Below are 23,691 nucleotides of genomic sequence, written 5' to 3' on the forward strand. Positions count from 1 at the left end.
GAATCTTGGGCAAATCCGGATTCTTGGGCTGCGATCAAGAGTCTGATTTGATGCCGGCCAGGAAGTAGAGTAGGGGCTTCGCTGGGGCAGGGACTGAGGTGGGGAAATGGGTGGGGCCGAAGGAGGCGCGGCTCTTGGGAGGATTACGGCGGAGGCTGTGGACCGCGGCGCGGCTTGCAGAGGCTGCAGCCATTGCACAGCAGAGCATCCCACATTCAACAGGAGGAACCCGCGGGAGAGGAGCCCCGACAGCCCGCAGCACAGCCGCCGCAGCCCGTGCGCCTCAAGTCCCCGCGGGCCATGGCCAAGGAAGGCGTGGAGAAGGCGGAGGAGACCGAGCAAATGATCGAGAAGGAGGCAAGCAAGGAGCCGGCTGAGGGCGGCGGCGGCTCGCACCGCCTCGGGGACGCCCAAGAGATGCGCACGGTGGTGCTGGCTGGCTTCGGGGGACTCAACAAGCTGCGGGTCACCAGGAAGGCCATGCCGGAGCCTCAGGACGGCGAGCTCAAGATCCGCGTCAAAGCCTGGTCCAGTATCCGCGCTTTTCTCCCTTTCTTTTTCTTTGCGCGCTCGGCGTTCCCGGGGAGGGGATGGGGGAGTCGAGAAGCGGAAGCTTCTGGGGCAGAGCCGCCGCGGGTGGCTGCGCTCTTGGAGCGCAAGGGTCTGCGGCGCTGCCTCCAGCTCCGCGACTCGCTCTCATCAGGGTCTCAGAGTCTCCCGAAACCCGCTTCTGGCCGATGCTTCGGGAGGATGCTTCCCTTCCCCAAGCTGGACGTAGGGGTGACCGGAGGAGAGGTGAGCGCTTAGAGGGGATGGCGATGTGGTCCCGGCGCTCCGGCTCTGAAAGGCTGCGCTATGCGAGCTCTCTGTCCGGTGGGACAGGCCAGCACGGGGTTCGATGAGAACACAGTTAAAAAATAATGATGACCGTAGGCATCCAGTGTGCCAGCCACCGTTTTTAGAGCTTTGCAGGTGCGATCTTATTCCAATTCTTCCCAGAACCAAGTAAGTTAGATTACCATCAACATCCCCGGTTGCAGGTGAGGCTCACAATGAGTGCTGTTTGTCCAAAATCACCCAGCCGCCGCTAATCGGGCATGGAGGCGTTTAATACTCGATCTCCCCCTCCCCCCATGCTGCTGTCCTGTTGGGGCTGGGAAGAGGGTGCAAGGTTGGTGAAGTGCATCCTCCCTCCCCTTTCTTGGATGCTTCTTTGGAGAAGCAGGAGCTTAGGTACCGACCATCAAAGCTAAGTGAGGAGAGCCAGAGGCTGCCCCTCAACCTTGCTCCTTCTGCCCTACTAATATTTTGTTTCTTGAAGTGGGGGAAAACTGATCAATATCCTCAAAACTCCTGCTCCTATCTCAGAAGTTGAGTTCTCCAAGGTACCCTTCTATTCTACCTCTCCTGGGAGAACTTCCCTAGACCCATGCCCAGCTCGAGTGTTTAAGCCTCTCTAGGTGCCAGTACTACATGCTTGTTTTCCTCAAGTTCTGAAGAAGGCTCCCCTCGCGAACCCATGGCTGGACCTAACACTGAGTTCTCTGTGCAGACAGGAATGTAACCTTATGGAGAACTTGGTTTTATCGCAGTGGAATGGGCCTATCTCTTCCATATTTTAAAACTGCCAACAGATCCTGCTCCCTAAAGCAGTAGCCAGCTCAACAGCTCCCAGTTAGACTGGAAATCCAGAGGCAAGAAAAATGCAGAGGCGCCTCCCTTTCCCTTCCCTACCTTGAGAGCAGAGGCAGGTTTCATCCGTTAGACCGGAGGGCAGCTGGGAGAAGTGGGCGCTGATCTCTGGCTAGCTTCTCATATATAAAGCTAGCCATGTTTGACTCTACACGTGACTCTTGGCCCTCGCTCCAGAGATTTCAGGATAAGGAAAGAGGCTTTTGCAAAGTGGGGAATCCGAAACAAACTCTGTTTGTTAACTCTTGCTGAACTGAGGTGGTTGATCCTAGAGGGCAGAACATATGTCTGCCCTTTTCACTGATAAATCCCCAACGCCCAGCACTGATAAATCCCCAACGTCCAGCTCACTGACATTATAGTGAGTTTCCAATAGGTAATTGCTGAATAAATAGATTGAGAAAGATGGTTGGAGGGGGGGATTACTAGATCGTTATTTGTCTTCGTTTACTGGTTGAAGACGTCTGCCTTGTAAAAACTGTGTGTACTGATAACTTTCCTTCCTTAATCACCCTCACTCTCAAAATATAAGTATAGATATACAATGTATGACCCTCATTCAAATCAAAGATTGGGTTCTAGGACTCTATGTCAGAGTCTATACCCAGAGAGTGAAAATGTTGTAGCCACTTTTTAAAAGAAAAGAGCATTGTCTGCAGTGCAAATAGGTCTGTGTTCTCTAGCCTAATGCTAACTGCATACATACTGATAGGGAACTGAAGTATTTTGAAATAATAAATGTCAAGATGAAGGCCAGAAGATTGATTTTTCAAAGCCAGACACACAAGTATGTTTGTTCTTCAGTGGAATTGCATACACACACACATACACACACACACACAGACACTGTGGAATCCCTAACTCAGTTCAGAAAGCACACCAAGCGTTGGGGAGCATTTCGAATCCAGTATTGCAAAGGACCCAGACTGATTTTCATTTTGCCAGGCTGGAAGCAGAGTTAATCGGTTTCCGAGGGGCAACTAGAATAGGTTTGTGAAGATTCCCTACTGGGCCCTTCCTCCTTTGCTGGGCTGGGATTGGCTAGCCAAAGATGCCTATTGATTGCAAATATTAGCTTCTGGGGACAGGATGACTCATTCTGTATTTTTATGAATCAGCTGATGGCCTGCTGGATGAAGGTCTCCCTTTTATGTGCTCTCTATTTTTAATGAAAACATTTTGTCATCAAACAGGATATGCTTTTTTTTTTTGCTTGGGAATAAAGCATAGTCCATGTGAATTGGTATTATTCAGGCCTGGAATGGAGGCTTCAACTTGGTTACTCTATACATTTTATGGACAGAAAAGAGAATAGGCAAGGGGAAGTACATATTTTCTCTCATTTGCCCCTCACATTTATGGCCCAATGAGAAAAGTATTATTCCCATATTACAAAAAAAAGCAAATTGAGACTTGGAGAACTTGAATAATTTGCTGAAAAAAGACTGCACACATAGTAGAGTTAGGATTTGATCCTGGTCTGTCTTTCCTTAAAGCTGTGCTGTTTCCTTTTATTCTATTTTGTCTCCCTCTCTCTATGGAAAGCCACAAAAAATGGCTTTAACTTGCAAGCTTGCTTTCCTTCGTTTCATCAGTGAATGTAGTTCCTTTGCTTTTTCTTTTGTCTGGCTAAAGGAAATGTTCTCAGGCTATTCCCAGAGTAATGTGGCTTTCCCACATTTGACCAATGTGAAGACACATTGGTCAAAGGCAGCTCAAGAGGAGCCACTGAAAGGATATCAGAGCTTTCTGTCTAAATTGATATAAGAACATCAGCTTTGATGGGGAACCCATTTTACCAACTATTCATTGAACAATTTATACAGTGAGCGGTTTAAATGACCAAGTGGAAAAAGAACATGGCCTTTGGAGAAAGACAGACCTGTATGTGAGCCTAAGCTCCAACACTTCCTACCTCTTTGAGCCTGGTGGGCATGCCCCCAACTTCTCCGTGTGTCATCTTCAAAAAGGAGTAATGAGATGAACCTCACAGTATGGTTCAAAGGATTGTATGCAATAAAGAGCCTAGACTATTTTGGCACACAATAAACAGTAGACATTGTGGTGGTTATCATCATTTTTGTGTTGTCTATATGACATTTATTTCCTGGACCTGACAACTGGGAGACCCCCATTCTAAACATGTGTATCACATAGGAAATACCGTGTCATATCTGCCTTGTGGTTAAGATTCAGATCTTTCTAGATATGAATCCCATGCTGCTACTTGTTAACTGGATGTCTTAAGTCCAGTTCCCTGGAAGCAGAGCCTGAGGCAGGGGTTCATTTTTAAGTGGTTTACTGAGGTGGTGCTCTCAGGAGAATGGGAGTTAGGAAGGAAAGATAGGGCAAGGGAAGAAGCTAAGCCAGAAGGTGGTATCAGCTGGATCCCAATGGGAGCTCTGGTATATTGTAAAGTCAGCCCCGATGTGTATTAAAAGGACAAGCAGTTTTTTGTGTCCCTGTGTCAGTCAGTCATTGGCTGTCAATGGGCAGTGGACATGGAATGGGGCATGACTTCTCAAGCAGAGGCAGCTTCTGTTTGACTGAGGATAGTTCTCCAGAGAAGCAGATAGCGCTGAACCGTGAGCAACCAGAACTGTGAGCCATTGGGACATGGGTGCGTTGACCAGTAAAAGGGATCTGGGTGGGGCACAAACAGCCTCTCTACTGGTTGACCTTGAATGTGTTGCTTGACTCCTTTAAACTTCAGTTTCTTGATCTGTGAAATGGAGACAATGACATCACTTCCCTTCACACGGTTATAATGAAATTTAAATGAGCTACAGTGTGTAAAGGACTTGATGAAGATGCTGACACATAGCAAGTGATCAATAAATGCTGGCTATTAATATCTAAACAATTACTCTTGATTTCCACAGACATACCTTATCATTTGTCATTAGAACTGGAACTCTTGAATTAATAATTACTCTGGGACATCAGGAGCAAACCAGGGGTATATAGTCCCCTTAACTGTGGGTTATATCTGTGCCCGCACAGCCATCAGTTATGTCATAGTGGAGGTTCTCATGGGCAGAGGCTTGTAGGATTTGAGGCTGGGGGTCTCCAGACTGGGCTCCAGGAATGTATATAAGTGGCCATTAACAAACCTTGTCTGGTTTGTGGCTCAAATTGGCTTGTGGTGGAAAAGCACTAATGGATTGGGGGCATTTATTTTCCCAGACTGATTTATAGCGAGAGGCCACATGAAACTGCTGGCGAGAGACCAATTGAATGAAAAATGGTTCCAGCCAAATAGTTCCATTGGCTGATGTGAAAATGGGCCAGGGGCAGACCACAGCAGAGGAAAGTCACCAGATTGGTGGGATTCTAATTTGTCACAAAGGGGTAAATTGGAGATAGAGTGAACTAACATTTACTGAGCACTTGTTAGGATCCAGGAACCGAGTTGTCTGCTATATACTTATTGCCTCATTTCATTCTAATGCAACTCAATGAGTTCAGTATTACTAGTTCCATTTTAAAGCTGAGGAAGCTGGCATTCAGAGACATGTCATGATCATACTCTACTGAGTATAAGAATAATGTGAAAATTCCAATCCTTCTTGTTACAGGTCACAGAGAAACAGTGACAAGTGCACAAAAAGAGAGAGAGAGACCAAGAGATCTAGAGGCAGACACTGAGAAAGGAATACAGAGAAAAAAAAAACCATGAATGCATTTGACTGATATGAAATACAATTGATACGTTTCAGAATTGCTCAATGCCGTCTTGCCCAAAAAGTGGCCACTGTGTTTCTGAACCATGTCCACTCCCCTTCTATTACTGAGTGTGGTTAACTTTTAGAATCCAAGTAGGATTGAATTACTGTGATTCTTGGCCCAGAAACACAATCAACACTCCTTGGAGCCACTCAAGACATTGTAGTTCCTTCCCATACCCTATTTGTCTTGATTTGTTTGCCTCAATTGTCAACTTGAGTACAGGGTGTCCCAAAATGATATAGCATTAAACCATCACTAATACGGTTGATACAATGAAATATGGCCAACCTGATCTTCCCTGTATTTATTCAAGCAAACAAATGCAGACCATGAGGCTATGTGATACAGATATTTATGAAACTGAGAAATTGCTCTGAGGGTCTCCAGTACCCAAGCCAGGAGACGCTTTGGCACTGAGATTGAAATAAAATGTTCTGAACCACAATGTGTTGGACAGAGATATCAGAGACTTGACAGGAAAGGATGACTCTGTGCTGAATCACATTTTAGCCTCATTTGTTGATGAGAAAATGGAGAAGCTAACTTTGGCTCTTTCTTATTCACCCAAATTTGCACGTTTCCGTTAACTTTGTCCTACCTGTGAGGGCTGGGAGTGATGCAACTGCTGCTCTTTATCTAATAACGGAATGGATTTCTGGCTTCCCCATCAGTTGAAGAAGGCAGAGAAGCCCAGATCAGTGATTCTTATATCTCACAGGGAGAAGCATGCTTTGATAGCATCTTTTGAACCCATTCTTTGTACTTGTCCATCTTGATTCCTGAGAACATTTTAATCCCACTCTTAATTAAAATGGCCTCTCTCTCTCTCTCTCTTTTCTGTGTCAATTTGTGTCTCTACATGTCCTTCTCTTCTTTACGATTTTTCCATTCTTTAGATAAAAAAAGTAATTGCACCAAAGAAAAATCCTAAAGCCAGAGGCAATAATTGGTGAAATCTGCTGTAATGTTTTACACAGAAAAAGATTCATCCAGGTAAAAATAATTTCAGTGAAATGAAAGTGAAGCAAATTGAAAATAGCTTAATGATGCCATTTAGACAATTTTAATTAGCTAAAAACCAACAATGTTGTCATAATTCTGATTACATTTTTGTAGTCAGTATATTCTCCTTTTGGGAGGTCAAAATCATGGAATTAAGAATAACTTGAGATCAAGAGTGAATGATTGAAGGAAGAGCAGAAATGGAGGTGGACTGGTATATGCCTCAACCCTTTTCCAGAAGGGCTGACAAAAGCTGACTGGCTGGCTGGGGAATTAGGGAAAGGTAAGGTGAAGGGTGTCTGTCCTTTGGAAAGTGTCTGTGCTTTGGTTTCAGGTGGACATGGGTCAAAGTTTTTCTTTGCCCCTTATTAACTGTATGGGTTTGGGTAGGTTGCTTTGCTCTCCAAGTCTTGTTTGCTTTATTATAAAATGGGGATAAAACCTTATAGACTCATAGTAGGTTCTCATTAACAGCAGCCAGATTTAATTATATAAGCACTAGTCAGAAACCAATGGCAGGTGGCTCATGATGGGCAAAGGGAATGATGGCTGATAATCACACTCCCCCCTCCCCCACCTCCACTTTCAGCATTTGTGTGGTGACAAAGCTCATTACCCACATCAGCTTTTCATCTCCTTGATGATGAACTCAGAACTCCTTGAGGTAGGTAGCACAGGAATTGTCATTTGTATTTTCTGGGAGAAGAAAGTGGGACTTAGAGATTAAGTGGAAATAGTGGGAAACTACAACAGACCTGAGTTCAGACCTGACCCTTCCATGTTGTGGTCCAGGGAGCTTAAGCAACCAGCACTTTCAGCTTGCCCTTATCTGTATTTCTGGGAAGACTACTGGAGAGTCTAGAAGTCCTGACTGTGTTTTGTATATAGCAGCTGCTCAATGAAGATTATTTTCCTTCTTAAGTCATTCAGGTTATCAAAGTCTGAACCTGAATTTAAATTGCCATCTTCTGGTTCTCCCACCAAATTACTTTGGCTGTACAGAGTAGGATGTTAGGTTTTGAATCTTTTCCCCAGGATTGGGAATGAATTTGGGCTGATTTATTGCTACTGTCTCCCCAATCTTCTGCGTGCCTACTCATAGGAAGCAGGAGGGATTTCTCTGACTGCTGGCTAGGAATGGGTGAACAATCCATCTCCTGGAATTAGGATAAAGCTCCTTTAAACAGATTAAAGAAAAAAAAAACACGAAAAAACCCACAACCCCTGGGCACGTCATTGATACTCAGTTGTCACAAGAGAGCTCACCCAAGCTTGGAAAAATAGCACCCACCTGCCCCCAAGTTCCCAGCACTTGTGATTCTAAAAGGTATTCTTTGTGGCATCTTGGCATTTGTCATAGAAGAAAAAGTTTAATTAGAAGCAGGAAGAGACTCTTGATAGGAAAGGGCAGAGGGCGTGTAATCTCAAATTAGTTCGAGTCCTCTGTGCATTGTCTTAGAAACTCGGTAGAAGCCATGGTATTCAAATGAGCTAATTTTTTATTTTAAGGCCCAGGAGACAAATTAGATGCTTTACAATGAAAGGAGCTGTTTCTTCTTTCAGTGTGATGTTTTCTTGATGAGACCATGCGGTGAGATTCTATTCAATCTCTTTCTCTCCATCACCCCAGAACCTTTAGCCAAGCCTTGAGCCGGAACTGTGCAGAACGGGGCTTTCCCAAACAGCACGCCCTTGGCAAGCTAAGGGATTGGATCTTCTCACTGCTGACCCCACCAGATGACTGGTCCCCAGGGCCTAACGTGGATAATTATCTTCAGTGTGAAGAATGATTATGAGTCCTTTCTTAGCAGCCCTGACTGTATGCCCAAACTGGATGGGAGGCACTTTGCTTTTTTTGGTTATAAGAAAGTTAATGGTTGTAATGAAACAGGCCAAGATTCAAATACTAGCGCTGATACTTTTACCAACCTTTGAAGCCTTGGGCAAGTTATTGAGCCTTTGCAACCTCAGTTTGCTATTCCGTCATATGGGTATAATAATAGTATCTGTGCGGTAAACATGTTGAGAGGATAAAAAGAACTGATGCATCTGAAGACCTTAGCAATGATATTGGCACATTTGATATTTCTTAAATGAATGTGTTAATGAATGAATGAAGTCCTTGTCATAAAATATATACTCAGGAAATATTAAGTGGTGGTGGTGGTGGTGGGGGAGTGCAAAGAAAAAGGGCTTTTAAAAGTCCCTCTATCCCTCATCAAGGTTTCTGAATGGAGACTGGATCCCTCGTGTCTCTCCCAAGAGGATCCAACATTTGAACATCAAAAGTAGCCCAAACAGGATATGCCACCATTCCATAACACAGAGAGCCAATAAAATTCCTGAAGGAGAAAAGAGAGGAAAGAGAACCAAACTATATTGTGTACCTGTTGTATGCCAGGAACAGCACCAAGCTTAGGGCTCATCAAAGGGAGGAGGAGTCTCTTCTACCTTTGCTTCTCTTGTCTTCCTTTCAACCATGTTGAAGAATTTGTCCCTAGGCTTCTGGCTTTTCCCCTTTTACCGCCTTCCATTTTCTATCCCCACTATCTCATGAGGTGGTTTCATGGACCTTCCTGCAATGAGCTTCTTTCATGAGGTCGGGCAAAGTGGCAGCCCTCAGCTCCAGGACGCCTTGTCCAAGTTTAGCATGTCCAAAGGAAAAGGAACTCCCAGTTTTCCTACCTTCATAGGAAGGTATGTGATTGTCCTTTGAGAATCACATACCTGTCACTGCATCTCTTCTTGGCCCAAGGGAAGGAGGTTCTGAGGTTGGTCACATTTGTGGCTCATGCGCCTCCTACCCTGACCTAAAGGAGTAGATGTCAAGATTGACAGCCCCACCAGGAACGCATGAAGTGAGAGAGGGGGAAGAAAACAAGGTTGCGGTAATGGGGGTGGGGGGGACCAAGAAATTCCAAAAGGAATGGAAGCAGTTGCTGGAAAATAGAGATAAGAAACACACCAAGCTGACCAAGATGGTTGTCATTACAGGTAGAGAGCAGACTCCTGTCTTCACCCAAAAAGGTACAGAACCAGAGAGGAGACTGGGGAAGGTTGTTCCGTTCCCCATCCTGAAGCCTTACATTGCTTAGCACAAAGTTATTGAATCACACTATTTACTGTATATAATGTTTTCAACTTTGAGGCCCATCATCTTTTAAATCTCTTTGTTAATCTGGGAAATGCCAGGAAATTTCTCTTCGTGCCAATTAACTGGTGAACATACAGCATGGTGCTTGGTTAAAAGTAGGCACTCAATGAGTGCTGGTAAGTGTTACCAACTTTATCCCAAACATCAGGTATACATTTCTGCAGAAGTTGGCATGTAACTAGTAAATATGGCCTTTCTAATACCAATAGTGACCATTCCAAGCTAGTGGTGTCTTCAAACTAGCCTCCCTGATCTCCGCTTACTCACATAAGAAGCTCAAATCTCTCTAGCACTTAGGTTTTTTAGTGGGAACTTGAAAGAATACCAAAAGAACTTTGGTTTTTTGGTTTCTTTTTGGTTTGCAGGCAGTTTTCTATTTTCTTGAAACCAGAAATTCACTTTTTCGAACTAATAACTGTTTTCCCTGGGCTGAGAACTATGGGTCTCTGCCTTCTCAAGATGCTCTATAATTTTCTCCTTGCTGACTTCTGTTCTACTGAGTGCTGGAGGCCAGAGGCCTTAGAGAGTCCACTGTGCTTTTTCTGATGAGTCTTATTCCAAGAGCGCTTGCAGCATTCCTGAGACGCTTTTACCTGCAGACTCCAGGCCCTACCAGCTTGGATGTTAAAATAATGTTTTAAAACCAACAGTAGGGCAGTGCAGTAGTAGCTCAGTGGCAGAATTCTCACCTACCGTGCTGGAGATCCGGGTTCGATTACTGGAGCCTGCCCATGCTCCTCCCTGCACCAAATAAATAACAAACAAAACAAAAAACCAACATTATTTCTATGTTTCCTTCCTTACCTCCTTTTGTAGTAGCAGCCCCCAGGCTCCAACCCTTTGATACCTCGCAGGTAGTTTCAGGGGCTCCCTAGGGGTATTGCAGGTATGCTCAGAAATACAGTTCTGGTTCCCCCTTTGAGCCTGACCCTTTCCACCCTGTTCCTGCTGCCAAAGTGGGCACACAGAAGTTACCTAGTGTATGTTTCCCATTTTCTACCTGTTCCAGATGAAGTCTGGCTCCTTGACCCAGGCTGTGGCACCTTTCCCACCCAGTACAATTTACAAAGCAGCATATACCATCTTATGTGTTCACTCCTCATGCTTGTTTTGAGTTATTGATTATGACATTCTTATCTTTAATTATTTACCATTATTATGATGGTGTTTATCTAGTACTTTCTAGGTACCACAGGTGCTATACCGAGTGTTTTATAAGGATTTCTGTAATTTTACAAATTATATCAAACATTTTACAGATGAAGAAACAGGATAAAAGAGATGAAGAAATTTGCTAAGACCACACAACTAATAAGATAGAGAAAGCTAGGATTTGAGTTAAGGTTTGACTCTCTCTTGAGCCTATACCCTCACTGCTTTTGTACCTGCCTCTCACGGCTCTGATGTGGACGCAATTCCTGGGTCATCTAAAAGGTGGTAAATACCACAATTAGGAGCAAGCCTTCACTTGTCCTTCCACAGGCTTCTTCATCCAAGCTTCTTTTCTTCAACTCACTCTTCACTTAGGATGAAGTGCTGGGTTTCTTCCCCCAGAAGGCATACCTGCTGTTCATGCAAACAAGTCCACAGCATGACAGCCCCGTTGGACTGGACAGACCTCAATCCTGCATGAACTCCAAGTAGGGTTTCAACCTGCCTTCTATATAGCCTTCTCTCTGTCCTCCCCACACAGACACCCTTACATCTTTAAATAGACTATCCATCAAGTTACAGAGTTTCCTTTTTTTTTTTTTTTTTAATTTGTCTAGGGACAGAAAGAAGTGCTCTTCATTTAACTATGCTGCATCTACTCTAATCAGCTAACGGGGAGCTATTAAACTACCGCTCCTATGATTGGTCTGAATGATTCTGTAATTGGATTCTCTTCATCCTCCCAGCCAGACTCCGTGAAGGTGTTCCAGTTGGGGACATTGTCATAAACTCTGACTCGATGTTTTGCAACCAGAGCCGAGGATGCATAAAGCAGTTACCAAGGTCCTGCCATTCTGAAACAGTCCTTTCAGTAGTATCAGTGTCAGCTGTCTTCAGATGCTTGAGGCCCTGTGGGTCTCATCACCGAGGAGCTGGTGCCTGCCTCCAGGAAGCCTACTTCACAGGAAAGAAACAGCAGGCAGTTTTCACCCATCCCCGCAGCACCCTCAGCCAGCGGTACTGGTGGGGGATTCTGCTTCTTCCTTTTCATCTTTTGACATTCTTCTTTCCCTCTTCCTTTTTGTATCTTTAATACAACTGGGCCTGTTGACTCTTGAATAGAGGCTTAACTTTGAAAATAATTGAAAAACCCTAGCACACTGTTCAGAGTCCTTTAGAAAACACCAAAGCTGGATCCATTCCTGCCACAGAGCAAAACTCAAAATTTTTCTCTTCCCATCTACGTCCGCCAGTTCCTCTCTCCTAACTCTCTACATTTTTAGGTTGTATACATGTTACTAGAACAAAAATGTTAAGAGACATAGAATTGTACAATACAAACAGTGAATCCTAATGTAAACTATGGACTATAGTTAACAGTACAATTATAATCATTTTTTTAATCGATTGTAACAAAGCTATCATACTAATGCAAGGAGTTAATAATAAGGGAGACATATGATTTTGCATGGTTTTTCTGTAAATCTGCAACATCTCTAATAAACAAAAAATTATATTTAAAAACTGTCAAAAACAAAATAACAACCACAACAACAAAAAACAAAAATTCTCTCCCCTTTCTCTTCAAACTCTCCAAGACTCCCAAACCCTGCCCTCGATATCTCTTGTCTCTTGTGCCTATCTTGCTCACTTTTCAAAATTGTTCTTTTATCTTCCAGGACTAAATCTTTGCTCTTTCCAAAGTGCATCAGCCAAGCAGGTCTTTGATCCATTCAATTCTCCCCTCCCCACAGTTAGCCGAGCATGGCTAAGATAATGTCCTTTGTAAGAAGAAGGAAGAAGCTCAAATCGCTCCTACATATTTTTCCTACTTATACCTTCAGTTGAGGGGAATCAGCATTTGAGACTCTTATGTGTTCACCCTGTGCTAAGAATGGAATATTGAAAAATGGATTTTAGGACAAAACCTCTGTCCTAGAGTTGTCCACAATCTATAGAGAAGACGGTGGGGGTACTGCCTTTTTCTGAGGATAATGACATTTAAATTTTAATTAATTAGAATGCTATAAAATTAAAAGTTCAGTTCCTTAGCCTTGCCAGCCATATGTCAAGTGTTCAGAACCCACATGTGGCTAGTGGCTGCCATATTGGACAGCACAGGCATTGTTGCAGAGAATCCTACTGGGCAGTGTTCTAATCTTCACCCCTATTCTCCACCGAAACACTTTCCTATTGAAACAACTGTTTTACAAAACATTATTTTATGAGTAGTAATGTCTTAGGAAAATAACTACGATTGTATGGTAGAAATGGACCATTTTTCTATGGTGCCTCTGATGCTCTGGCCGTGAGAAGCCCAGCAGTGGAGGGGTACTGCCTTCTCCCTGCCACGGGAGGAGGGTGGGGGCTGGAGAGGTTGGGAGAATGTGAGCAAAGGGCACACCCATTCCTCGGTGATACTTTTCTGGGAAGAGCCTCCCTGACATCTGCAAAGTGAGTTAATAACTCCCGTCTCTGTGCTATGATGCATCTACCACCTTCTCTCTTTTGGAATGTTCATTTTTTTTGTTGATCTCTGAACTCCTGGGAGAAAGGAATTATAATGTAAGTGCCTAACACAGACCCAGAAACATTGGGGATCCGTTGAATTTAAATTGAATTAGACTGAATGTTCTATGCGACCAGTCACTGCCAGGCAGCTGCTGGAAGTTGATGCCTCCATCAGTATAGAACATGGAGCTTGGAGATTTTAATGTTTTCATGACCCTTCTTAGGAATAAACATCTACTGTGCTCCCAGGAGAGGCCAAGAGTAGATAAAAAAAAAAAAAAACTTCAGGTCCAAAAATCAAGGGATTGGTCTTGGTATAAGGAGAGCTTGTTTTGGATCCATTTGTGTGTGCTTTCCTTTTGAAAACTGGCTCTAGATATTAGATTCTATCCGTGGCCATTTTGCTCCATTTGAAATACTATTGCAGTGTGTTTTGAATACTAATTTGGCCATGGGATCTGAATATACTTCCTCTCTCAGACACTGTAGCAACAACAGATCTATAAACTATCTCAAGCTAGATGTCACCGTCATCATCACTGTGTGTGCCATGGGTAAAGGGGATCTCAGTGGACTGACACAGCATAATAGGTAAGGTCGTAGGTTATGAAAAACATCAGGTGTACTTCAGAACTTCATGTATTTCTAATGGCTGCAGTGGGGCTGGATACTGAGGGGACATGTGTCAGGAGCCAGGGCCCATGGTGCAAAGAGGGGAGTCTGGGGGTCCATGACACACTCTTTGCACCACGGGGTGAGCACAGGGGGCTTCTCTAAAATGAAAGCCACCCAGGACAATTCTCAGTGTTCTCAAATGAGAGAGACTATTTGAGATTTGCATAAAAGATGTCCTTGTTTTAAACACTGTGTTTTTTCTTTCATAGTATATTGTGTCATTCTGTTTTTGCAGTCTTAAGATAACAAAACTGGTGTTTAAACACACCAAAAGAGAGAGAGAGGTAGGGAGGGGACTAGAGAGAGACTCATAAACAAGATTTTCCGAGATTAGGACCTATTGTCCTCGATGTTTTCAAGTTATCAGCTGAGATGAAGACCCAAAAACAAAAACTACAATCCTGGGAAAATCAGGAAATGGATCAAACCTCTACTTGTTTGCCCCCTCGTGCATTTGGAGTTAGATATTTAAATGTTTTGGTGAACATATTACCAGCCAGCGGGGAGCAGAGTAAAGAAGGGCACAGCTTCCATTGGTCCTTTGGCTCGATGAGGCCCCACATCAGGTCTGCTTGGCTCCAACTGAGCTCGCAGAGGCTGCCATGTACGCTGGGCCATCAGTGCTCACTACCCAGCCGGCAGGTGAGAACTTCCCATTTGGAACTTGCTCACGTTCTCCCTGATGTCCAGATCTCTGCCAGCATTCTGTGTTCTCTGACTTCCCACAGACACAAAGAAATCCCACGGGCTTTTCTCAACAATGTACCAACCCTGCATGTATTTTGGCAGTTCATCTGCCTGTTACCCTTCTCTTTTCTTCTAAGTCTCTGTCCTATCATGATTATTTGATCTCTTTCATTCCCCCATTTCCCTTTCCTCTCAGTCTCTCAAGCCCTGATTTGAAGATTTCCTGTGCTGTTCAGCAGACTAATTAATTCCCAACATTAGTTATAAGAAGCTCTAGACCTTTCCTCCTTGGGGACCACCATGCAAAGAAGCCCCATAAATAGTCACTGTCAGTGACTCATGCTTTGTGACCACTAGAGCATAAAATCCTGAAATGGGAGATCACACACCACCTGAAGTAGATGCTGGGATACACCATGCAGAGTTTCCTTTTAAGACCCAGGTACTCATCCCCCCAGCTGCTGGGGGTTAAGATTGGTGATATCTCACAGCTGTGTCCCTTCTGAGCCCTAACCCTTAAAGAAACCTCTTTGCCCAAAGCTGTACCCCCTCCCTGGGTACAGTTTTGGGCAAAGATGACCAATTGATGCAAGAGTACAAAGACCCAGCCCCCATTCAGGATTACTCTGAGGGACCAGCCTAGCTCTGAAAATCCCTGTGGATCAGCTGAGATCAACTTCTCCTCCCAATTCTGCTTCCTTTCCCCATGAAGTGCCGTTCCCTAGAATAAGCCCTAGCAGACCTCCTGAATGTAGATCCCAAGCCAAGTCATTTTCCCAGGGGATCTCATCTACAATGGTGATGGATGAAGCTCAGAAACAGGAGTTTGCCAAACCCCAATTCTAGAAGATTCAAATAGAAAAAGATTGACTTACCACAGCCCTGAAGTCCTTGGACAGATCTCTCTCTGACCTTCTCAAGAGATTTGAGTAAAAGGAGGTGATCGCAGTCTATTGCAAGAATGAAGAATCTCTGAAGAAATATGTTGGGGATACGTATTAGGAATCGAAAATGAAGACCAGAAATACTAAGCGCCAAAGGTCCACACAGAAGAGAAACTCAATATGGCCAATGAAGAACTCGCCCAGGTCCAAAAGTAGACCCAAGTAGAGGTTTTGACTTTCCAGAGAGCCTGTGGAAGAAGCAGGTGCAGATCCATTCACTGGAGAAGACATCAAGCAGAAGACTAAAGACGATGAAGAACTGATTAGAATCTGTGATGCCCTGATGTCAGAGATGGAAAAATCTGACATAGACGTCACCGACCAATGACCTCTCTCCTGCCTCCTGCCCATGTGACTGTCTCTAAGCAAACCTCTTGTACTTTATTCCCTCTTATTCTTTCCTTTTGGTGGAGTTCTAAGTGGGATCTAACCTATTATACAGAACCTAACCTATGACATCTTTGCATGGAGATGATGATGATGATAGCAGCCCACGCTTACTGAGCATTTACTGTGCATGACGTAATATGTATTACATGGACCGCTGCGTTTATTCCATACCAATACCTCATTCTCTGGATGTGAATCCATTGTAAATAGGACCTTTTGAAGATGTTGTTTTTAGCAAAGGTGTGGTCATCTGAATTAGTGTGGATCTGAATCCTATAACTGGAGGCCTTGTAGAGAGCCATGGGGAGAAGCTGGAAGTCAGAAGTCAGCAGGAGCCCAGAAGAGAAAGGAGAGGACAACACCATGTGACAGGGAAGCCAAGGAACCCAAGGATTGCCAGCCAGCCAGAATGCTATCATGCCTTCTAGGCTCCGAAACCATGAGCCAATAAACTCCTATTGTTAACCCAACCCATGTATGTCACAGCAGCCTGGAAACTAACACAGTGGGTATGTTTTGACCCCCTCCTTTTTTTTTTTTTTTTGCATTGGCAGGCACCCGGCAATGAACCCAGGTGTCTGGCATGGCAGGCAAGAACTCTGCCTGCTGAGCCACTGTGGCCCTTGATCCCCATTTTTGATTTGGAAAATAGGTTCATGACGGTCAAGCTGCCTGCTTTAGGTGGAGCTATTTTCTACACTTTGCTTTATGTAATTTCAGAGGACACCTAGAATGACTCTGGGACCAGTGTTTTGATTCCTCTGGGACCAGTGTTTTGATTCCATGGTTATCTTGTGTGTTGGTACATCCCCTGGTGACTACCTGAGCGCTTTACCTACTCTCCTATAAAACACTCTGCACACTACATTGTAATCTGCTTTATGAATATGTTTCCCCACAGGAGTTTTGAACCCCCTGTTAACTTTAGATGTCCAATACCTAGTGTACTGCTCAGTATATAGTAAGTACTCCATGTGCCAGTTGAGTAGAGAAATCCCAACAGGGAAGTGATTCTCTCAGAAAAGGGAAGCAAAGTACAGTAGGCAAGAGCACAGGCTCTAGATTGACATCACTATCTTCCAAACCTTAGCTGTTGAACCTCAAAGTATCACAGTTTTGTTCTCTGTGAAATGGGGCTAACATCCCTTATCTCATAGTGTTGTTATGGTTGTAAAACTGAAATGATGTCATGCATATAAAGCACTTAGTGCCCCGTAAATCTTATCTACTACAATTACTAGCTAAAAATCAATTTTTTATATCCCCATAACCTAAGAATGGGAGTTTCTAGGTATTTGCTGGCTTCTTAGACAGCCCTTGAATAACCACAAAGCGCTAAATGAGAGCCCTTCTCAGCAAGGGTCCATCCCTTCCTCGACAGTCTTCATTATGGGGACATCTGAACTTCAGCTTCTAGAGCAGTTTTTCTCAACCCTAACGGGACATGAGCATGTGTGCCCAAGCCCATGCTAGAGCTTCTAAATGAGACTCTTAGAGATGGGGCCAGAATATTCACATTAAAAGAGAAAATACCTTAAAAAACAAAACAAAACAACAACCACAGGTGATCCTGATGCACATCCAGAAATTGATTATTTTAGAAATTGATTATATTGTACTCCCTTTGATCAGTAATTAACTGCTCTCAGGGGTTCAATTGCTATCACCCACAAAGAATGGGGACTCTAGGTCTTTACTGAGCCCTTCAAAGACCACCTTTCAAAGTGTTTTGAAGATATTTCATGGAATCATAAGAGCTCATGGTTTGAAGAAACCATGGTCCTGTGTTTTAAATTCCCTCCATACATTACACAGTCTTACAGAGTCTTCATAGCAGCCAGGAATATGCCAGCCTATCCCATCTTTTTATCAGGGACTTGTATAAAGAAGTTGATGGTATGATAACTGCATTTTTAGAGGATACAAATCTAGGGGAGACTGAGTTAATTTTGGGGGGAGAAAGGATTAGTATTCAAGAAAGAGCCAGACAAATCAGAATGATGACTCTAATCTAATAAGAGTGCATTTACCAGGAGTAAATAATCCTTTGGATTAGGATCAAAAATTTTAACTTCCCTAGAAGACTAGAGGAGCTTTTCATTTTCTTGTTTATTTAATCATCATCTATTAATTTTAACTTTACTTCATTACAAAAAAATAGACTTGAAGTAGCTCAGAAAGAAATGCAATAGGGCAGTGCCACAGTGGCTCATTGGCAGAGTTGTCACCTGCCATGTCCCAGACCTGGGTTCAATTCCTGGAGCCTGCCTGTGCTGAAAAGTAAAGAAAAAAAGAAATGTGATAGAGCAGCATTTCTCTAACTAACTGGAATCTCCAGACCAGCAGCATCAGCCTAAGCTTGTTAGAAATGCCAAGTTCTTGGACCTCACTCCAGACTACTAAATCCACAATTTTGGGCTTGAACAAGCTCTCATGGGAATTCTGAGGCACACTAAAGTTTCAAAACCACTGCAGACTCTAAGATGTTTTTTTAGATGGAAACTCCAAAGTATTCAGAAAGTTAAAATGAAGTTGAGGGTGAGGATATCTTAGAGAATGAAAGTCATAATGATGATGACAGTAGGTTATCAGGGGTACAAATTTGACTCAGAGCTTCCTAACAGCCAACAAAAGGAAAGAAACATAGCCACCTTACATATTGTACCGAGTCTGTAAGAGCTGCACAACCAATCTTTGTGCTGAGACGAGGTAACTTGTTCTATGGGTCTCCATAAGGGAGTAAATGTTCTACCAGATGATATTAACAGTATCCCGTTAGTAAGTAAAACAAAGAGTTCCTGGAACTTCTTTCTTCAGCCATCCTAACTGAGTCAATGATGGGGTGAGACTTGGATTTTCTACTGTGTGTGAAATCACGGTAGGGCTCCAATGGTGCTCACATGTGTGAATCGCACACTAGAGAAGTAGTTTGCAGGAGGAGGGAGCGTCTCATCACAGCATTCTTTGTGTGATAGTATGACATTGTTTGGATAACTAGGAGCAGTGCTGAGAACACTGACAAGCTGCGAAAGGACAAGGATGACAAGAGGTATAAAATCCTTCCATATGCACAAACACTCCCTTCCTGTTACCTTCTTTGCTAAACTTCCTGTCTGCGCCAGTTTTCATCCCACATTGGAAAATTAATAAACTACAACTTATTAGTACCTTTGAGAGATCATCTGTGTCCTCATTTGTTGCCATTAAGGTATCCAGAAGAAATAACATATCCCAAACCATGAGCACTGGCAGCAAATATACACAGGATCTTACCATTGCTTAGAGATAACAGAATGAGGGCCAAGTGGTAAAAAACTCAAGCTTGAAAATTATATAGAAAGGGCTCATATCCCATCTATGTTAGTTACTATATGACCTTGAACACCTTCTCCTCTCTCTGCTTTACCTTCCTCTTGTGCAAAATGGAAATTAAAATGGTCCATCCCTCAGTGACTGACCTGTAGCATCATCACCACAGAAGTGATGCTTATTGAGTTTGGTAGGAAACAGAATGAAGACAGCTATCTGTCTCCTATGAGATTTGACAGAGTGGAAGCCCATCACTTAATAGATAATGAAAAATTAGCTATAAAGGACAAGGCTACCTTCCTTCAGCTTCCACATAGAATCTAAACTACCTAAGTCAGCGTCTTTTGCCAAGGTCACCAAGCATGTCTCCCGCTCCACCTAAGCTGTGATTTTGATGATATTTTAAGCAGAGTCCACAGGATAAAGGACCATCAAGCAGGCAGAATGTGAAGGCTGGGGAAGGGTTCTGAGACTCACCAAGGTCATATAACAAATTGATGGCAGTGCTGAGACTCGAACCCATGTGCCCTGCATAGTTTTTCATCATTTCTTCTTAGTTTTCTGAATCTTAAAATTATTGATTTACTTGCCTTTCCACCTCTTGGTGTCATTAGACAGCTAATATAAGCAAGGAGTCTGAGGACCTTGATTTAAGTCTCAGCTCCGCCATGGACTAATTGTGCTGCCTTTGGCAAGTCAGTCTTCTTATTGGAATCTCAGCATTCTCATCTATTTCATGGGAATAGTAATAACTGTACTTCTTGCATTCCTGGAATTGTTACAAGGTTTAATCAGACTTATATGAAAGTCCATTGTAAACTGCACTATGCTTTGCAGCTGTAAGAAAGCATTTTTATTTAAAGGGACAATTTCCAAATTTTCCTGTATCTGCCACATGCCTTCAGAATCCTCAGCCTGTGTCAGAGTTTTGCAGCATGCCTTTATCAAACTTCTCCAAAAATTTCCCTCAAAAGGCTGTATCTCAATAACATTTTAAATCTAGCCTTAGACTCATCATTTAGTAAGGGAGGAAAAAAGGGAAAGAGCCTTAGTTTATTTATCAAAATTATACCAATTTTTGAGAAAAATAGGATGACAAAGCAGAACATTGTCAAGCAGTTTCTAGTTCTTATTTGCAGTGATCTCAAATATTCAAGAGCTGTACAAAAATCAGATAAGGGAGAAGATTATCTCCATGTGGGCCTGAGAAAGAACATCAGGGCATTATCATTGCTACTCCCAAAATAGATTCCAGGTGAAAATCAAATTACATTAGGGCATGCTGGAAACTACAATCATGCAGAAGTACAGCATGATATATGCCCTATTTGTTTTCCTTGGACAAAGAAAAAATGTTGAACCGATATTTAAGACTGTGATACCACCATTCACTAACTGTGTGGCCTTGAGCAAGTAATTCTGTCTCTGAACAGTAAGTTATTTTTTTGTCTGACAAGAAAAATCAATAATGTTTGTCCCCATGGATTTGTGTATGTGTGTGAAGTAGAGCATATATACAAAAAAGCAATAAATTTCAAAGTACATTTTAACAAGCAGTTTTAGAACAAATTTCAAAGTATTGTATGGGTTACAGTTCCACAATTGCATGTTTTTCCTTCTAGCTGCTCTAAGACACTGGAGACTAAAAATAAATATCAATGTAATGATTCAGTAGTCATACTCATTCATTAAATCCTAACTTGTCAGTTATAACTCCTCCTTTTCCTTTCATCCTTCTCCCAATCTTTAGGGATATTTGGGTTATGCCCATTCTAACTTTTTCACATTGAAAAGGACTGTCAACAATATAGGATGGGGGTTGGAACTGATTCATATTCTTGGAGATACTGACACCTCTGAGTTTCAGAATTTATCTGCTCTAGGAACCATCTGAAGGTTGTAGGTTTCTGAAAAGTAAACTTAGTGTGTACAACTTTTGTAGGATCTCAAATAGAACCCTGGGTATTCTTTAGGGTTATCAGGTATGATGTTTGTTGGAGTTTGGCAAACTGTGGCAATTAGCAATATCTAGCTGAAGCTTGCATAAGAGTAACCTCCAGAATAGCTTCTGGACTCAATGTACACTCTCTTAGGCACTGATACTTTTTTTTTATTACCATTTCTTTCCCCCTTTTGGTTGGAAAGGCATTGTTGATCCCACAATGTCAGATCCAGGCTCAACCTTGGAAATCATGTCCCACGTTGTCAAGGAGACTCACCACTGGGTGTCATGTCCCACATAGGGGGGAGGGTAATGATTTTATTTGCAGAGTTGAGCTGGGGGCGGGGAGACCACATCTGAGCAACGAAAGAGGTTCTCTGAAAGTAAATCTTAGGCAAATTATAGGTAGGCTTAGCCTCTCCACTACAGAAATGTTTCATAAGAGCAAGCTTCAAGATCAGGGACTTGGCCTATTAACTTGAGAGTCCCTAGTGTTTGAGAGACTAACATGGGCTTCCCAGGTGGGAAAGTTTAATAGTTCCATATTTTTTCTCCCATCCCTCAAGGGACTTTGCCTATACTTTTTAATTATCTGCCCAACATACTCTCGGATATATCCCAGAGTATTACATTAAGCTATACAGAATTACAAGCTCTCATTTCTATCTGGGCTCCATGTGTTTGGGTTGTTTAAATGAACTATCCAAACAGGTTGAATTAGAGTGCATGGTATAGAAAATTTAGGTTTTGGTCAAAATAAAGCTCACTTCCTTTGGTTTCATTTAGTAGCTGAAGTTCTAAAATACAGATTCTGTTGTCCTTTATCCTGTAGTCTGATTTGCTTGACCTCCAGCCAGATTGGCTTCATTCTTTAAGTGACGCCTGATCTCTTTTTCGGTTTCTTTAACAGTTGTTGTATGTAGCAATGCTGACTATCAGAGCTGTAGAACTCCAACCTTGAGTCTTAGGTGTCACACAGGTACCCAAAGTTCCAGGAAAATACCAGGTTATACACATACAGCCTAGTGAATGGATTTTTAAGGGGAATTAATTATGATATTTGTTTTAGTTTGTGTCTTTTCAATTTATAGAACAAGGACCATGCAGGTAACCCAAGAAAAGAGTTTCTATTATACGGAAGTGTGAAGTAACAAAAGAACTCATGGAATTCAGAGGACTGGTAGGATATTGGGGCTGGGCCCTCCAAGTCTAGACACTGGAACCTCTGATTCTAGGTAACTTCCAGTAATTGAAGTGAGTCAAGGCTCACCCTGCTATAGGCTGTTGTGTTCAGTCCGCTGCTCTTTATTTTTTCTCTTTCCTTTAATTCCCCTACCTGCCAGTTCTTTGATTTATGTTTTCTCCAAACTTCAGCTCAGTTAGGTTCCTCCAGCTCAGTTCTATCTTTTGACATCCTTTTTGATGCTAAGCTGTTCACTTTCTCCATGTTTCTCAATTCCCACATAGTGGGGAGGGTAATGATTTTATTTGCAGAGCACCTCGTTTTTGGACCACCTCACTTTTTCATGCTAAGGAATGGACTCCTACTTAGATTATGAATGACCGTTCTTCCAGCATTAGGTCCACTACAGATGCAATCAGCTGTTGACAAAGGGGAAGAGATAAGGAGTTGTAAACATGGCCCCCTGGACATGCTCCTTCAGCAGAGGCGGTGAGTGAGATGCTCCCCTAAAGAGAAAGGAAACTGTGATGGGAAAGGACTCAGGGTCTGGACTTAGCTGAAATTCAGGTCCTGGCTTTGTTGGTTTCTAAAGGTGTGACCTTAAGCAAGTTACTTTATTTTGCTGAATCTCAGTTTCCTCCTTAGGAAAGGGGATATTATAGTTCATAACTCATGGGAGTATTGTGAGTCTTATATCAGATAAGCTATGTGAAGCACTTAGCACAGTTGCTGCCTCAAATTAATCCACCAGTGACTGCTAACTACAACCACATAAGGAGTTGGTAAGTGGACGGATTTGGTACAACACATAACAGTACTCCATGAAAAGCTGCTTCCCCTCTTTTGTGTTGAGAGGACATAGCGTCCATCCCCCTTGGATATACCTGCTTCGCATCCCTTCCTGAAAGATGGGTGGCACCCTCAATGCCCCTGACCGGTCACCCCCTGCCTCGCTAAGGCAGCAGGATGCCCCCGGGCTATTATAAAGTCACTTGTAGCCCTTCTTGAGGGAATTTAAGTGCCTGGCTCTCGGTTTACAATCACTGGGCCCAGCACTTGCTGGCTGGTGATTGACGGTTGTCCTGCTGAGCAGTCTAATAGCCTCTAGGAAAAAGCCTTCTCCTGGAGCCTGGCATGTTTACAGAACTGTCAGGTAATTTCTTCTGGCATTTCTCCATCAGGGTCTTGGGAAATCATAGATTTCTGTGAAAAGGAAAACACAGTGAGCTAAAATATGTGTGAAATGAGATGAAGTGTTTGATTTGTAACATAGAAATTCCTTTTTATTGTTTTATGGTGATGCCTTAATTATTTGGTTGTT

General features: G+C 43.0%; 1 protein-coding gene across 9 annotated transcripts in view; it reads left to right on the forward strand.

The window, feature by feature from the left end:
* The first annotated feature begins 214 nt into the window (after positions 1–214).
* VAT1L (vesicle amine transport 1 like) overlaps positions 215–23,691 on the forward strand; it is a 166,069-nt gene continuing 142,592 nt past the window's right edge. For 2 of the 9 annotated variants that reach the window (XR_013163995.1, XM_077133655.1), the window contains exon 1: positions 22,452–22,859. Coding sequence is in view for 5 of the 9 variants with exons in the window: in XM_077133655.1 (XP_076989770.1) it covers positions 22,747–22,859 (113 nt within the window). In the remaining 4 variants the exon portion in view is untranslated. The other 7 variants (XM_077133658.1, XM_077133657.1, XM_077133656.1 and 4 more) reach the window with 7 other exon arrangements.

This window comes from Tamandua tetradactyla, chromosome 16, assembly GCF_023851605.1.
Source record: "Tamandua tetradactyla isolate mTamTet1 chromosome 16, mTamTet1.pri, whole genome shotgun sequence".
NCBI classification, from domain to species: Eukaryota; Metazoa; Chordata; class Mammalia; order Pilosa; family Myrmecophagidae; genus Tamandua; species Tamandua tetradactyla.